We start from the raw sequence: 18607 nt of genomic DNA, 5'->3' as shown, positions 1-18607 counted from the left end.
GGCAACCCCGGCGGGAGCGTTGCGAAGCTGCCTTCGCATGAAGAGGAAGTGATTGGAGCTCAGGGATCAGATGGGCTTTCTTGGCCGTGGATTTTAAAGAGACCTGACTTATTGAAAAAAAAAATTATATATATAGTGTATATAAAAATGTACATACGCTGCTTAAAAGTTTAGTTTTCAAGCTCATATAATATAAATGTAAAAACAACAACAACAACAACAAAAACAGGTATATGTGATGTATAAAAGACTTTGTGCTCAGTGGCAATTCTCAGCATAAGAAAGAGCAAATTAGACAAAGAGCATGTACTGAAGTGATAATAGTTTATTACTTTATATTGTATCAGTGGTGAAGAAGTAGAATTCTGATGTTATGTGAGAAAGACGAGCTTTGTGCTGATACTGAATAAATATAAACTTTGTTATTTATCCTGTGGACACTTTGCAATTAGTTTCCACTCCTCCAGATGTTCATTCCGACAGCTGGCAGGGTTTCTGCAACCCAGATGATTTCACCTTGCAACTCATTTACATTTATAAAAACATCCTTATATAAAAAAAATTACAGACCACAATCCCATCATTCTGTTAACCAGACAATATTTCTGTAAAGAGTTAAAAAGGACAAAAAAAAAATCCCCACCCACTCTTTTTAGTGTAAACATATGACAATAGTTTTGTCTGCAAGGTTTGTAATAACGCACTTGTTTTAACAGCTTACGCAGAGACTCGTACAGCAAACGCTAAACAGGAACATAAAAAAATGCTTAAATATATCGTGAAGTTTTCAGTTCAGAAGTCAGTCAGAGGTAAACAAGTTTTCAGAATGAAGGACTTTGCAGTTTGAGCTTTTTCATTAAAGCGAGGCTGGTGAATGAACGTTTGTAGCTGCTATAACATAAGTGATCACAAAAAAAAATCTCAGCTCTGCTACAGTAAATATAAATAAGTGTGAAATATATTGTTTAATAAGTGAAACTATTGTAATCATTGGCAAACTGCTGTGGTATGTGGTATAGTGTAATGGGAAAAACAGTCTATTTTAAGGTGGTAGGAGTTGATTATTTTTCCGTAACAGCGCACACTGACATGTTTTCTCAGGTACATAATGAATCATGGGTGTAACTGAACTGATTTCCCCTACAGCAAAATAGACACCTGGCACCTTTTTACATTTCTGAAAGTACCGTATTTTCCAGACTATAAGCTGCTACTTTTTTCCCACGCTTTGAATCCCGCGGCTTAAACAACGAAGCGGCTAATTTATGGATTTTACCTGGGTTTTTCCCAGTTTCACAAACTTCAAGCCAAAAAAACTGAGCCCCAGAACATTAGACCAATGAAATTGCCGAACAGGTTAAGATGAACCAATACGACTCTTTATATTAAATCAGATGCGCTCCCACTAAATCGGGCCGCACCACATCATAAATATGGATGAGGTTCCTCTGACGTTTGATCTGCCGCTCACTCGGACTGTCTACAGGAAATGCGAATCATTCGTCACGCTGAAAACAACCGGGCATGAAAACACACTTCACCTGTGTTCTGAGCTGCACGGCATCGGGAGAAAAGCTTCACCGATGGTGATTTTTAAACGCACGACGATGCCAAAAGATAAACTCCCGAGAAAAATTGTTGTGAAAGGAAAGAGGAAGACAGTGAACAATGACTTTCTTGGTAGGCTACTGTTTAGATACAAGCCGTGTAACAGACACTGTCTTTCGTTAAAGCCTGTGTAAAGTTCATTAGTTCAATTTAGTTAGTTTAATAGTCCGGAATTTACGGTACAAAAAAAACCCCACTGGATTTAAAACACCGTCATATTGTGCTAAAACCCACTTTTACGGCATCTGAGGTCTCGTCATTTGAAATCGTGTGAACGTATTACATCCATTCTGAACCGGCTTGATCTTCTTGTTAGAACTAAATAAAAACTCCATACAAAACCAAAACAGGGCCACATAAAATAGCTCTCATACATTCATATAGGTCATTTTGGAAAATAAAAATAAACTGCTTTAAAAACAAAAAAACCCACAACAGTTAAACAGTATACAGAATACAGTACAACAGTAATACATTTACAGGTCGAAGAGGTTCATATCACCTGACTTGAAAGAAACAATCTTTATGGACAAGAAAAGAAGATCAATGAGGCTCGGGTCCAGCTTCAATAACAAGTGGACAGAAAAAAGCAAGAGGAAATCTCGCTAAAGTGGTCTCAGCTGTATCGACTGCTACGACTTCTATGCCTTGATGAACTGCGACTGTAGGAACGATATGATCTGCGGGAGGGGGGGATATGAGTACATTTTATAGTTCTTACACTATAAATACACCGCAAATACAAACGAAACGAATTCTGTTTAAACTCCTCACCTGGACCTGCGATCATAACTTTCACTTCGTCTGTGTCGCCGCCTTCTGCTATGACTGCTCCTACGGCTTGAGCAGCTGTCATAAGTGTACGATCTGTTGGGGGACGGGGTAAAAAAAAAATGTAACTACTACTATTATACCTGCCTTTAAAATGGCTCTTATCCCGTTATTGTTGCAGTCATGCAGCACTGTAATATTCTTAATTCCTCCGTCTACCCATCCATCTTTTAAAAAAAAAAAAAACATTACACAATATTGTCTAATGCTGCACCTGTATTTTTATGTATAAGCGACCCATCACATTATAAATAAATACTACAGTTTAACCAATGAAAAAAAAACGAACCTTGACCTATGACGTCCTCTGGACCAACTTCTGGAACGACTTCGGCTGTATGTGCGACTGAAAAAAACACAAACAAACATAAACCGAACAGAAAATGGGTACCAATAGATGGTCAAGTTTGATAACTAGGGAGAAAAATAACTGCACAATTTACAGAATTTTTCAACAAACAATAGCCACGTTTACATGTACACGTTCTTTTTTTTTTTATCCCGAAATACTCGTTGGAGTGTTTACAAGACTTTATCTAATCCGATATGGTGTTTACACGTGCCGGCACTTTCGATCGGAATGACGTTGTGGCATGCGCACGTTAGCCTAAGTCCCGTTTGCCGACTTTTATTCCTGTCAACATGGAGTTCTAAGATCTCTTATGCTCGCTATTTTTATGTTAAGTACCTTAATCAAGCAACAGCATGAATTTGTAGCCACGTTACTGCTGGAAGGTATGAGGAAAAAAACGGGCATGGGAAGCTGAGCTTTTTGGTAGCGGTGCATCTCTAAGGAGCTCAATACCGACCCTTGTGGGAAATCCATTCGGTGTTAAGAAAAGCACAGGAAAAAAAAAGGTAGTGTATATCTTCTGCAAGGGACTACAGGTTTTCTATCTCTAAATGATACTTAATTTCTTCAAGCCATAACGAGTCATGTGTAACATTTCAGGTCTTGAGATAATTAGAACATAACAGGATCTGTCAGAAGAATTGATAGATATTGCCTACTCTCCTTGTACCCCAGGATGTGAGGGACATGATTGGATAACTTGATATATGCACTGATGTATCTCTTTATGATGAATTCAATGCGTCATTATTATAATTAAACAACACAGAAAACCTTCTTCTTCACCGCTGTGTGAAATAAAGGCCATATACACAAAACATCGGGATGCACAATCGGTATATATAAGGCTAAGAAAATGCAAACACGCTTCTGAGGTTAAACTTCCCAACACCATTCACACTCACCTGCGATAGCTATGGTAACTACTAGTTAGAGATCTTGAACGTTCTCTACTGTAGCTCCGTCTGCTTCTACTTCGACTGTAGCTCCTGTGGACAAGGATGGGGAAAATGTTTTAAAAAAAAAACAAAACAAAAACAACAAAAAAAAACACAACGATTAATGCTAGAAACACAGAGTGAATGTTTAACATGCTGTATTATTCAAATTGCATGTAAATTTAAGTACCTCGAAGAAAAGCTAGAGCTTCTGGACCTGCTCCTGGAGTAGGTGTATGACCGAGACCTGTCTCTATGTCGGAGCCTGGAACTGGACACCGAGCGAGACTTGCTTTGCGAGTTCTTCTGGGATTCGGCCTGCTCTCCGGTTGCAGCAGGTAAATCCTCTTCACTGGAACTGTCCTGGTTTCTGGGACGCTGGTTTAGCCGAGCTGTCTTCCGCACCTCGTCAAACAGGGATCCCGGTCGCACCCTGTTTTTGCTTTTGATCTTAATCTTGAGGCCTTGAACTTTACCTTCTTCCAGTTCTTGTGCTCTGTTCAATTTGATTTCCAGAGGTGCTGCACTGACCGCTGTCACGACAGTCATACCTTTCAAAGGTTTCCATTTGGGATCGCCTGGTACCCCAACACCTCCAGGTGCAGTTTCCTCAGCTTGATTGGCAGGATTTAAGAAAGATGGACCTGATTCTGAGGCCTTTTGATCGACCTGAGGTAGCAGAAGTTGTTCGCCGTTCTTGACAATATCTTTTTTTGCTGAACGGTCAATTACACCAGGTTCAGGTGGTTCAGTGTTGGTGTCTGCGTTGTGCTCTGGAGTACATATTTCCATATCGTCTTGTTCTTTTGCTTTGTCTTTGGCATGTATCACATTAACACTTGACTGTTGTTTTTTTGCTGGACTTTTCTTTGCTGCTTCGCTATTCAGCTTTAATTGCTGTTTTTTCCCCAAGTTTGTCGACTCATCACCACTTTTGGAGATCTCTGTGGCTGAGCAACTTTCTTGTGATGAATCACGAATTATTTGGGAGAAGTTCTTGCTTTCAGCACGTTGAGATTTCAGCTTTGTGCTCTTTACCAGTTCTGTAAATCCTTCATTTTTAGCAATTTGCTGTGCAGGATCAGTATTTTTCCCTTGAGCAAGTGAATCATCCTCCTCACCTTCATCACCAAACTCAAGTGGAGGCTGCCAATGAAATGTCTCCTTGGGTTTCTGGTGTTTCTTCTTAGACCTTTTTGTTTTTGACTTCACTCTTTTTGAGCCAGCGCGGTCAGAATTTCTCCTCTTATGCTTGTGTTTACGCTTGGCCTTCTTGCTTTTGGGCTTTTCGCTTTTTTTGCAATCACCGGAATCGTTTTGAAATTCTTCTGAATCCTTGGAGAGATGGTCTGGTTTACTGGAGAGCCTAGAAAGTTCTTGACTTTCAGATTCTGAACTGGCTTCCCCCTCTTCCTTTTCTGATGAAGCTTTATTTTCACTTTGGACATTCTTCGCTCCTGGCACTTCAGACTCACTTTCAGAGTCCCAGCAATGAGCCGAAATCTTTTTGATTTCAGAAAGTTCACTTTCCCCTCTAACAGAAATTCGAGGTGGTTTACTTTCATCAGCAGATGCCAGCTTAGTGAAATGTTCGCCATCACTTTCCCATCCAGATCCAGATTTACCGCTGGTGCCAGCCACTACTGCAGCATTGTTAGTTTTCAGTTTATTTTCTGTCTTGTTCTGAAAATCTGGCACAGCATCAAGTGCAACCTGATCCCTTGAAATAATGCGTTTCTCAATAGGACCCTGTGTGGAGTCAGTTTCATCATCTGAATGGGAGGCAGATGCATCTTCTTTGACAGGGATACATATCACATTCTTGGTCCTCTTATGGTCCCTTCGGTGAGCACTACGATGTTTTTCTTTTCTTTCTGAGGATGTTCTTCTATATGAATAATAAGAGCCTGACCTGCTAGAGGAAGTAGCCGAGGAAGACCTGCTGTACTGACCAGGTGACACGGACTGATAACTAGTGCGGCTTCTGCTTCTTGAATGGCTAGAATATCGGCTCCTGGACGAACCTTTTCGGGGGCCTTCAGGTCGCTTGGTTTTTCCACTGTACTGGCTGCTACTGCTGAGGCCCTTATGAGACGTGGATTCCTCAAATTGGCCCTGAACATTTGATGATGTTTCCAGTGGCATGACTGGAGTTCGACATATAAGAGCGTGAGAGGGCGAGTCTTTCTTTGCTTTTATCTCCTGAATGCGAACATAAGATGGCTTCCAAGGCTTTTGTCCTGGTTTCCATCGAGAAGGTGGTGGGCTGTCACTCAAAGGAAGCACTGGGACACTTTCACTAGATGGAGGCGCTTTGGGTTCTACAGCTTGAGCAGTGGTGGATACGGGATTCTTAACCTTCTGTGCACTGCCCTCGGAAAGCTTTGATGCCTTTTTTTTTCTGTAATATGGGGACTGTGACTTGTACCTGGACCTAGATCTGGTTGTAGATCTTGTCCTGTATCTAGATCTGGAGTGGGAATTAGACCTAGATCGTGTAATAGAATGCCTGGACTCACTTGACCTTGAGTAGGACCTAAACCTACTGCCAGATCTAGAACGACTTGTGGAATAGGATCCATCTCTTGACATAGAGTAAGATCTTGACTCTCTTGATGAAGAGGATGTGGATCTCCTCCTGTCTGACCTTGACCTATATGACCTGCGTGATTGGTGTGGAGAAGAATGAGTGCAAGAGCATGAATAAGATCTCCTCTCAGGCTGGTTGGAGAGTTTTGATCTTTTGCTGGATGACATGGACACCTCTCCTTCTGAAAGCGAGGCCTCTATGTATTTGTTTTTCTTATGTTTTTTTGCATGTTTCCGTTTCTTTGCTTTCTTCTTGCGTTTGGCCTTTTTCTTTTCTTTCCCGTGATAGTGATGCTGACTGGAGTGATCAGAGACCCGATCTGAAGAGCATTCTCGGGACCTTGACATGGGGCTGCCACTTCTGTCATCCAATCTGTTAAACCATTCAACGTGGTTTTATCATTAGTGTCTGTTTACCCATTATACAGTTCATGTGTTTGTCATATTAGTGGTGAACTAATCCAATTCCATTCACTAAACCAACACCCGAGATAACTCCAACTTATATATATATTAAGAGAAAATGCTAGCTAACACATTTTGCCTAGCCAAAATGGAATTTTTTTGCATGTCTTAATAAATTTTGCATATGAACTCTTGTTGGAAAAATGAATTACTTACCATCTAAATAAAACCAAGTACACTAATGAGAACAAACATAATTGGTGGTAAATATATAAATATATATATATAAAAAATGCAGTAATTTGCAATACTGCAATACTTCTCTATAAAATAAGGTCTTACCTTTCTCCTTTGCTCCATCTCTCTACGCTAGGAGGCTGGTACATCTTCGTTCTTTGCATCTCCTCTTTCCAGTGTGGAGGAGTCTCGCTGCTTCCTCTTTCCTCCTCAGACTCAGAACGGGATAGCGAACGAGTAGGGGTATGGTATCTCTGCAGTAAGGAATGATACTAGTTTTATTCTTTATTCTCTCAGTACAGCAGAAAAGGCTTCAATTACCAAAACTAGGATCAGTAATAAATATCACTTTGCTCTTGTAGATTGTGAAAAAAAAAATCAGTTAGAAAATACGCAGTGAAAAGTTCAAAAGTATCTACATATTGGTAGAAACTCAACGATCCCAGTTCCTAGTTTCTCTGCAGAATATCTGTATGCATTACACAGAACTGCTCGACTTCACAGTTCGTACCATTGTGCCACGGCCTTTGAGTTTCCGCCCAGATTTTGTGATAGCTGGCTTGGGGTCATTCAGCACTTTGGCTGTGTCCTGTACAGTGCTAAAAAGAGGCAAGTAGGAAAACAGAACTTTTAGAAAAGGAAAAACTTTTAAATATCAGACAGTCAGCATTTGTTTTGACAGTTGTTCAAATTAAGATCATCTCTGCTCCACCGTAACTGCTATTATAGACTGTAACTCAGCTATATGGCCTATCTGTCATAATTAGAGTTAGCCTAAATTACTTTCAAGTAAACTAGTAGCAAAAAATAATTGTCTTGGAACCAAAGACTGAACAAACAGGACTCAATGAGTCATGTGGGTTTATTCTCATGAGATTTATATTTCTTTTTTTACATGTTTTAAACTACTTTTGTCACATTTTCGACCTCTGGTAGTGTATTTAAATGGTCACTGAACACCATGATCTGTTTACCAGATAGCAGAAATGGTCTAACACATACCACCCATGTTTAACATATTCATGCACCTCACTTTGTCTTTTTACTGCCTTCATGTGAGTTTAAAATTGTACTGAACAGACATACACATTTGTTATCTCTTCCTGTGCTGGCAGGTCTCTGCGGAGCAGGAAGCGGTTCTCTGGCACAGGAGGGATCTCCTCTGGGCGCACCATAGGCTTCTCCCTCTTTACATTATGTTCTTTCTGTAGATTCTGGTCCTCTACCTTTTCTTGCTCAGAGGTTCTGCAGAAGAGCCTGGAATTAGTCACCACTGAGACAGACAAACGCTACATTCTGAACATAACAGACAATGTGGACAATGCATAGACATTTACTACATAATTAGCACAAAGTGCTAGAGCTGATCACTCACCCCACTTCAACAACTGATTTCTCATGGTGTCTCTCTTTCCTCGAGAATTCTTTTCTTCTCCTCTTTGAACGCTTGCTCTTTGCTGTCGTCTTTTTACGCCGGCGTGAATACTGTTCATTCGATTCTTCTCCAGACTCCAAAGAGGAGAGCGGTGACTCCGAAGAGCTCTGAGAGTCATCTTCAGAATAGAAGGTTTTCCTCTTCCTTCCTTCAAGTACTTCAAAACAGCGAGAAACAGCCAGATTTCACACACAAGCAAATGTTTTCATTTAATTCCTGTTAATCAGATAGAACGATCGCAATTAGAGGTGTAACAGTACACAAAATTCACGGTTCGGTTCAATTCCGTTACGGTTAGAAGGAAGAAATACATTAAAGGCCGGTCCGTGAAAATATTGTCTGACTCTGACATTAAACCGGTCCGTGGCGCAAAAAAGGTTGGGGACCGCTGAATTAACTGAATTGCCTTTAAAGAGAAATTCTTGAAGCTGGACATAAAACGAAAAAAAAAGAATATCGCTAGAGTGTCATAAAATCGACGTCTTTGCGATTTTTGCAAAAACAAATACACGTGGATTGTGACGTGTTACACCCCTTGTTAAAAAAGTGTCGTGTTCGAGGGATAAAAATTACCATCTTTAGCAGATTTTGTAATCAGCTGCCCGCAGTCAATCACTCTGACATCAGCGTAGGGTCTGCTGGCAGTGTCGGTCTTCAGCCCCTCGATTTTCTTTATCACTTCGAACCCAGAGATGACCAACCCGAACACGACATGAACGCTGCATTCAAACATGTGAGAGGTGCATGAGACGGAAGACTACATCCTGGACCACACGTTATCACAGGCCAAGCCATGAAAAACCTATTAGAGAACGCGAAACCTACCCATCCAGATGTGGCGCCGTCTTCGTAGTTCTGTTTGAAAAACGAAGGCATCCACAGCAGATCAGCCGACACATGTAAAGAAAGGGACAGAGAATGGAGGGCGATTTAAAACTCGCAGTCTCACATGCGGTCAAATCAAGTGGAAATTTGGTTTCACACACAACAGGCATCAAAAACAAATCTCTTTCAACATAATTTATGATAAGGTAGATTCACAGCAGTATTAATCAGTGCCAGTGATCTCAGTCTTAACAGATTAATAGCATCACTGCTTTCAGAGGTCTCTTAAATACTGAACTACTAAAAAAAAAAAAAGACCAACTTGCACAAAATTTACAGTTCACAAACTTAAATACAGACCACTTTTTAAAAAATAAATAAAAATGTATAAGTCGCAAAGTCTAGCTACAACAATCAGAAATAGTCAGGAGAGAGAAGCACAGCCTTGGAGAGACACATTACCTTGGTAGAGCAGGATGCTAGAGTTTCTGCAAATTTTACACAAAAACGGCAAGAGAAAAATTGTAATACATTTGTAGGCAAAAAAGGAGTCCAAGTTTTCTTTGTAATATATTTCTACATGTACACTGAGAAGGGAAAGAAGAGATGAGCGTGTTGAGGCACCTGCATCACACATAAATACCGTATGCAGTGTCTCCGATTTAAATGATTGGGTGGGAGGGAGCAAAAAGACAAGATCTTTGGCTACACTGATGCTTGAGGAAAGCAAGATTACAGAAATGAATGGCGGAAAAACTCCAAACAGCTTCTTACAGCTGTCATATTACAGTTAATTAAAAGCAAAAAAAAAAAAAAAAAGAAGTGGATCCTGGTTAGATGAAACCGTGTGTGAGATAATGGTATGATAATGGCGTTATTATGAAACACTACACTTTAAGACAGTAAAAGTAAATCAGGTAAAAGTGGAGTTTTCCATATTCAGTGAATTCAATAATTCACAGATAAAAAAAAAAAAAAAAAAAAGTGGCATTTAATTTTGACCAGTGGTGTGAAATGGCAAGCAGACAACCTGGTGATGCACATTCATATGAATGATGTTTGAACCTCACACACACACACTCTCTCCCCTCCAACAGATTTAACTGTACTCACATGAAAAACTGGGAGCCGTTGGTGTTCTTGCCTCGGTTGGCCATTGACAAGAGGAAGGCTCTGTCGTGTTTGAGAATAAAGTTCTCATCTGTTGGAAAGAGACACGGACACAGAGAACAAACTGAGTGCTGGCCATCTGTTACGTGACATGCAATGAAGAGGAAAGAGATTTAAAGAGCTGGCTTTCATCTGCAGTCCCCATTTCAATCACTGGCTAAGGATCTGCATAAGTGTGACTAATTATGAATCCTGAATTATAATTTCCTGACTTGTTATAGGAGGTAATGTGCAGACCTGCACAGTGCCATGGTGCCTGGACTGACATTGGCATTAGGCAGAAAATATCGTGTTAATAAACATAAAACATTTTCCCTTTTGATTTAACAGAACGTGAGGACTCTACATAAACATGCCTCTTACAAACATCTCCAAGAAGAAAGAGATTCCTTAAGCTAAATTAATTGTGAGAAGGAGGCGTGGCTTACATGGAGTTCACAAAAAAAAGTAAAAAAAAGACATTTGAGAGAGAATTATAACTCATTAATAACAATTTCAAGTAACAGATCCCAGTATGAAAATGTAGAGCTTCTACACAAAATACATCAAATGTACAGGTGTGGATATGTATTTTATACCATATCCAGAAATAAAGTTCTTTTCAAAACTGCTGCCACAAAGCAAACTCGAGTGTCTCAACCCCACTGAACACCTTTGAGATGAATTCGAATGCTGACTGCACCCCAGACCTCCTCACCTAGCATCGATGACTGACCTCACTAACGCTCGTGATTAAATGACAACCACGGCCCGAAATCTATTTTTTTTCTTCTGAAACCTAAAAGGTTATTATAACAGCCAAAATGAAACAATGGAATTTTCCACAAGCACATGATTGCGACGTTCTGGCGTTTTTGGCTGTGGAGTGTAAATCCAAGTGTTGATTGTTAGAATTTCTATGAGCATAATTATATTATTGTAAACAATTGATTGTTTTTTAATCGTAGACAAACTCTCCCAGAGATCTTGACCTGCTGATGAGTTTGTGAGGAAAGATAACTTCTATCCTAATACAAGATATAATGATCTTATGATAAACGAATGAAAAAAATAAAAATAAACCTGAGGCTAGACTATCAATGCTGAGCTGAAGTGCAGTTTTAAAGGGAAGACCAATTATATATAAAATAATTCAAATTATTTCTCCAACAAAAGAATTTTGAAAAAAGTGGCATATAAGTGATGTTCAAAAAAATATACAATATCATGATTTGTTTCATCGTTGTTTCCAGAATGATTCAAGAAGGAGACTGTACTGAATTGTTCGTAACAGAACTATCCTTGTGTTCAGAAATGAGAAAGCAAAACAGTGAAATCCAATCAAATTCGAGACCCAGATGTTCACGAGCACATTGCAGACACTAAAACACTCGGTCATGTTATGCACACAAGGTGGGGGACAGTGTTTAGATTTGTGTTACTGCACTGTGCACATCGCTTACCTTTTCATTTTGCAAAAGACCACAATCTCTACAAATAAAAGAATACGTTTAAATATTTAGGCACGTAGATTCTGGATTGTTCAATAAAGAAATATCTCTAACCTCCATGCTGAGTCTGAAACAAACCACTAAAAATAACAGGAAGGAAAAAAAACAAACAAAAACAAACAAAAAAAACAAGTAGGAAGTCTGTACAATAAAGAAGGACATCAAAACAATAGAAGCGTAGAAATAAATAAAAATAATGCCCAGTTATCCATGCGTGTACTGCTCATGCACATTTCAGGTTATGGAGTAATTAAATAAAGAAGGCTTTATAGCTGTTCACCTTGAAAGTAGCCTCCGAATATGGACTCTCCTCCTCTTCCATTGCCTGTGTTAGGAAAAAAATAACATATCAAACAAGTGTACTTAAAAATAATAAATAAATAAATACATTCTGAGTATGGTAGATATACACACATAGATTCAAAGTATTAAATATCCACCCCTCTTTGAACTTGTTTGTAGTGATAAATCCAGATGTGAAATGGACCTTATTGGATTAATAAACTGTATGAGCAAAAGTATTGTGTCTTTGCTACTGCCTAAATCGCCCTGAAGTGACACAGCGAAACACCACAATTAGCAGTTTGTGAAAATCCCTGCTATTAGAGGAATCCCACATGTGCCTTATCTAAAATTTAAACCAATTATTTTGGTGCTCATGACTTTGACACATCGTTATGAGCGAGCTGTGATAGAGAGCAGACGTTATCTTGGCTCATCTGTGATTCGCTTAAAAGATACAATATACGAACAAAAGTATTGGGACCTCTGACTTTCCCAGCCACGTGTTTCTCTTTCCTAAATCGTGACTCCAAAGATGGAGGCCCAAACCTGTTCCAGAATGCAGCATACCTTCAATGAAATCTCCTCCTTGAATCATGAAGTTCTTAACTACTCGATGGAATACAGAACCTTTATAGCACAATTTTTTCCCTGTGGTTTTACCAACGCCCTTTTCACCTGTGAGGAAAACAAAACGTTGACATTCGTGAAAACACTCGACGGTCCCTAAACACATACACACACACACACACACACACACACACACACACACACACACACACACACACACACGATGCATCTCAGATCATATCAGCAGAGATACTGATGCTATTTTTAGAAGGCAGTTTCTTTGCCTTCTTCAAAGAAAATAAAAGATCTGTGTATTCAATCTGCAGCTGTATTTGGAATCCCGACCCACACATTAACTCAGTATAAACACCATCTGGTCATAATCCAATTTGTTACCTGATAAGTAGATAATAATTAAACCAGAACATCAGGATATTGCACAGATATCAAACACAGTCTCTGCTCATAACACACGTAAAGTAGGAAAATTCCTGTGGTTTGTTTATCCTGCTGTGCAAAGCCTGAAACAAAAATTTACTCATGCACAGAAAGGGTTTTTTTTATAATTCACAAAGCAGCATTTAAAGCCAGCAATCCAGTTATAACAAAACTCCAAAGGAGCCATTAAGAGCAGGACTGAATTGCTATTACAAGTCTGAAAAAAATTAATGCTTGCTGGATCTTGTGGTTTCTTGGGTTCATCAGAAACACGGACATTTTTGAAAGATTTCTGGATAGCATTATAACTTCAGGACTACATCAACTTTATAGTCCAATAATATTTTTTTTACTCACCGGTACAGAGACAGAGGAAATTTTTGCTTGTCTTGGGACAAACATCGGAGAACAGTTGAAAGACAATGCGTCCAACTGTAACAACAGAGAAATTCACTTAGGTTTCATTCCAAATGGTTGCCATTCGCTCTATAAGCGCACTACTACAGAGGGTAGAAACAATGCTTTTTTTTTTTTAATTTGTTCTATTTTCTTTTTAAATGCAATCAACACAAAGTCAGGAAAAATAGATGCAACTTTAATAAGCGTCTTAAAAATAACACTGAGCACAAATACGCTCATCGTGCGATAATCGCCCTGAAGTGACAAAACGAACCAGCGCAAGCAGCAGCTCAGCGAAAATCCCTGCTATTAGACGCATGGCACAGGAGTCTAATCTGAAAATTAGACCGATTATGCATGCTTTTGACTTTGACACAAAGCGCATCATTATAAGCGAGCTGCGGTAGAGAGCGGACGTTCATTTGCGAGATGGCTCGGCACATGCAAGCTTAAACATACATCGTATGGACAAAAGTATTGGGACACATGACTTTTCCAGCCGTACCACAATTGCACAGGACGTCTTTGGAGATGGGAGCATTGAATTTTCCATTCGATTGAACTATAAAACCTAAAATTGTTCCAGCATAAGAACAAAGCCAGATCTCCTGCTAAAGAGCTCTGACCTTAACCCCAAATGCTGACTGCACACCCCAGGCCTCCTCACTGAAGCTGAATAAATCTCAAATCTCCACAAGCAGAGTCCAATATCTAGTGGAACATCTTCCCAGAAGAGTGGAGGATATTAAAGGAGCATATGGGAACTGAATTTTGAAAGAGATGTTTAAAAACAGCACACAAATCTTATGTATTTTAATAGTAAAAAAAAAAAAGCTATAGATCTAATCTTAATAAAAAAAATAATTAATAAAAACCTCAGGAGTGTGTTTACTTCGTGGATCAGGTAACGCTAAATTCGTTTTCCCACCGGGTGTGTGGAAGGGTTTGACAACGACTACAAATGTCTTCAGGTAAAGAGAATAATTTCTCTCACACACACACACACACACTACAGACAATTGTTTTACATAAAACTAAATCTTCGTTATGAAGAATTGTTGATTAATGATGTTACAATATGCTGATATTATAATATAAGATTTTGTCATAAAGCCCTCCTTCGACGTTAATAAAGTGCAGTAAGGTCTTACCTGGTTCTCTGTTGATTTCTACATCAAAGTAGCACTGAGGCCGATCTTTCACCCCCATTCTGATCCAAGCAGGCTGTCAGGCTGAAGCAAAAAATAAATGAATTAATGAATTTATTTTTTAAAGTACCAAATGACTTAATTTCCGATCTCAAAGCGTGTGTCCAATCTACAAGCGAAACAAAGTGCGGAGTGTGCCTGCAGGAAGCAATGGAAATAATAAAGATTGGCATCAGGGATGTTTTCCTGTATGGAAAAGGTGCAATGCAAATCCTCAACAACCATCAGTCCGGCTCGAGTGTTCTCAGATAGACACATGATCTTCAACCATTTACACTGAGCAAAAAAAAAAAAAAAAGTCCCACACCGTGCAATCCACGTCAAACTAAACTGATAGGTAGAAAAACGAGTTTGTAAGGCTTTCAGAACGCTGTCAGGCGTTCATAAACATTCCCTCGATCTCGCAGCGAAAATACATTCTTCAAAACACACACAAACACTTGATACACACAGCAGGGTCACATGTTCGGTGCCAATCTGAAGAGAGATGAGGCATGCAAGCAATCCTGTGCGTGTGTGTGTGTGTGTGTGCCCAACTACACACTAAAGCTATCATTAGAGATAACGCGACAGGTGTTTGCTTCACGTCAGCTCTTCAGATTTTCATACGGGGTTTCTGTCCAAATAGGATCTCTGCTGCTCACCAGCTGCTGCGGTGAGCAGGACATGAAATCCAGTTCGGAAAACGCCAGGTGGAACACCGGGGGCATGAGGGTGCGTGTGGGAATTCACATTAACACGTCAGTGAGACAGGATGCACTTTGGGACATCAAACTTTGCAAGACTTTTAGTGAGATAAAAGTTGTGGAATTCTCAATTCTGAAATGTTAGGAAGTTTTTCCTATCTAGCTCAAAAGACACCCCAGCGTGTCAGTAAAAACACGGTACAGGATTCAGAACACTCAACTTTACTGGGTATAGAATAGATGGTATATGAGGTGATTCCTGCTATCTTCTGTTAGTTGCTGTTCGGTAGGTTGCGTGATGCAGAATGTATGTGTGAAAAGGCCACTGCTGAATGATCAGTGCAGAGTGACAGGTTGCACGGCGTTGAATGGCCACTGGTCAATGATGACTGCTTAGTAGTACGTATATGTGCTGCTGCTCGGTGTTCTGGCCTTTTATACTCTTGGTGGAGGACGGTGCACTGTGATGTCACGGGAAGCTTGTCATTGCTTGGTAAACTGTATGTCTGCCTCTAGTGGTGAAACGTGGAAATACAACTGAATAGGAATCCTTTCTTATGCATAGCATATTTGCTCCTGAATCTTAGTTAAAAGTCTGTCGCTTTGATCTTGGTGTCGTTTTCTTCCGTTATTCCAGTAAATTCTCATCTTCCACATTTAGAAAAGAAAAGAATAAATGTGAGAGCAGGCAGAGAGCAGAGCGGTATATAAGTGTACAGAGATCTGATTTTATTTCAGAGAGATAATCATCTTCAACATGGTGGGTGTCAAACAAACTTTTATAGAAGTCTATAAGAAAGTCTTCAGAGCAGGAAAATGTTCATTTTGCTATTTCTCAGCAACAAGCCACATTTTTTGAAAGAAAAGAACAAAGATGCTGGTGAGGGAATGATGTTTATAGCTCCTATAATGACTGAGAGAACAGAAACCAATGCAGAATGGGGACATTCCACAGCATTAATTAGCTGTAACACGCATCATTCGTTTATTAAGTGTAGTCTGTGTTTAAAACGCTGTGGTGTAAGAGGAGGGTGACGACCTTTTTGCTTTGTATTACGCCACACGGTTGTTCATTATTCTTCCATTACTGCATACCAGGGTGTGTTTTAATCGTTACTAGTTAAAAAAAAAAACCTGCTGAGAAACAGGAAAACCTTCCCATTCAATAATGGTGTGAGGGTGTTTGAAAGCGCCAGCAGCACTCAGCGGGTCAGACTCTTATCTCAATAATCAGGTCAGCATCGGTATAATCAGATTAACATGACTGGTTCATGAAGCCCTAATAGGATTATATGATGCAGATTGGCGAAACGAAAGTCGTTTTCTACGACCGGAACGAGCTCAGAATGCCGATTCTCTCGGAGAAAAGTAAAATAGGAATGCAGATACGTTGGCATGAAGGCGTGCCGCTTCATGCCGAATCTGCTAAAAACAACATGATCACAGGAAGAGACGATGCATGCGGTCCAGCTGCAGGAATCCTAAACTTATTCTAAAGGCTTTCAGGTGGACATATGAGGATGAACATGTATCATCAAAAACTATTCAGATTTAAATGTAATTCCTGCCAAAACAAGCGGCTTGCATGAAGTTTAATTACAGCCAGGAGGTTGCGTCTACAATTAGGCTTCCAGCATCAAATTATAGTGTGGAGAATCGACATCTAGTGAAGACGTGGGGGAAAAAAATTATATTGTCTGAAGGAAAAAAGTGAACAATCTGATGAGATCTGCTATCTTTTTAAAAGCCCTACTGCATCTCATTAATTCATACTCTTCCATAGCCATGTGTATACACACACACACACACACACACACACACACACACACACACACACAAGTTATCGAAAAGTTTTGTGACCGGCTCTGTTTACAAGAAAGTACTTTATTTATCCACGTTTCCACACGATCTCCTTCAAAACAGTGCCTTTGCACAGCAATACAGCGCTCCCCAGAGTTGCGTGGGGTGTAATGTGAGATTGTGTTGTTTCCGGTGAGAAACTCACGTGTGAGGAGAGTTCTGTGACGGGATGTGCGAATACCACCAGAGAATAGCACCAGTTGCTGGTGTTGATATACACAGTACAATGTCTTTACACACACTGACTTATAAAAGTCGGTGCTGCCTGCGACTGTGCATGCAACGCAGTGCTGCCATCTGTTGGCAGGTTACAAAACTAGTCTCGAAACGGTTTGATGCCACCTCGTTTAATGTTCTATAATAAGTGTATTAATGCTGTTCGATGTGTTATTTATTTATTGTTATTATTAGTTGAGGTTCCAGACTTGGGGCTTAACCCTGAAGGTGAGGAACACACAGGAACTGGTCAGCTCAAAGCCCTGAGATCTCACTGAACCTTTTCTGTAGGTGGAACATTTCAGAAAAAGGAATATAAACCTCTATAGATCTTACAGACACATACATTAATGAAGACTTGTGAAACATGTGCATGATCTACAGATTCATGGTGGACAGGAGCCGTTAGAGGAACTCAGCTCTGACCTGCAGGTGACGGACACGGACTTCCACCCTCATTTCCGGCGCTCATTTCTCCTGATTTGGGTTTTTAGATGAAACTTTTTGCTAGTGTTTAACAAATATAAAAACTCATTATTATATCTGTCGAGTTTTTGTTATTAAATCTGTTTTGGTGCAGCGAAAAGACCGAGTTATCACTACTCCAGGAGCGAACTGCCCAGGACATCACAATAAGACCGATTTTCACCTTTTGCAACTATATTCCGATACATTAATACTGCTTTATCCATATATTTATTTGGTTTTATCCTCATTTAGAATGTAAGAAGTTTATCTACGGTTAAAGAGTTTCCTTTCGTTTTGATTAGCCGTTAGCACAGCTAGCAACATTTCACATTCTGCATTCTTCACCTTTATTCTCAATGTTCTGGGTTAATTATAATGGCAGACTAATATTATTCGTATCATTATTAATCACGATTAAAAAAATGTGTGATGTAACACCAGAAAAATCCTCTCTGTCTTACCTGAGGAACGACGCGAGCAGCAGCAGCTCTGTTCCGTTCTGTTCTGTTGTTTTCTGTTGTTGTACCGCGTGTCGCCACTCGGGGGCGCAGTTTCCCAATCTAATTATAACATGCTGTATAATCCAGAGACAAACGCAGG

The 18607-nt window shown here is 39.8% G+C and overlaps 1 protein-coding gene across 4 annotated transcripts; it reads right to left on the bottom strand.

The window, feature by feature from the left end:
* Positions 1–1678: 1678 nt before the first annotated feature.
* On the bottom strand, positions 1679–18581 carry nktr (natural killer cell triggering receptor). 4 transcript variants are annotated; one of them, XM_046833388.1, is made up of 17 exons: positions 18469–18581; positions 14721–14801; positions 13528–13602; positions 12733–12840; positions 12161–12205; positions 10334–10421; positions 9221–9250; positions 8969–9114; positions 8336–8552; positions 8047–8205; positions 7472–7559; positions 7066–7214; positions 3920–6691; positions 3697–3780; positions 2729–2785; positions 2383–2475; positions 1679–2288 (listed from the first exon to the last, which is right to left on the bottom strand). In XM_046833388.1, exons 2-17 carry the CDS (start codon positions 14776–14778, stop codon positions 2225–2227), a joined length of 4233 nt encoding a protein of 1410 aa, XP_046689344.1. In that variant the 5' UTR covers positions 14779–14801; positions 18469–18581; the 3' UTR covers positions 1679–2224. The 4 variants fall into 4 exon arrangements, with proteins under 4 accessions (XP_046689344.1, XP_046689346.1, XP_046689347.1 ...); XM_046833390.1 differs by lacking the exon at positions 18469–18581 and having other exon boundaries at positions 14721–15294; XM_046833391.1 differs by lacking the exons at positions 13528–13602; positions 14721–14801; positions 18469–18581 and adding an exon at positions 11833–11860 and having other exon boundaries at positions 12733–12792.
* Positions 18582–18607: the final 26 nt, after the last annotated feature.

The sequence above is a fragment of the Silurus meridionalis genome, chromosome 21, assembly GCF_014805685.1.
Source record: "Silurus meridionalis isolate SWU-2019-XX chromosome 21, ASM1480568v1, whole genome shotgun sequence".
In the NCBI taxonomy this organism is placed as follows: domain Eukaryota; kingdom Metazoa; phylum Chordata; class Actinopteri; order Siluriformes; family Siluridae; genus Silurus; species Silurus meridionalis.
This window is presented reverse-complemented; position numbering and strand designations above follow the sequence as displayed.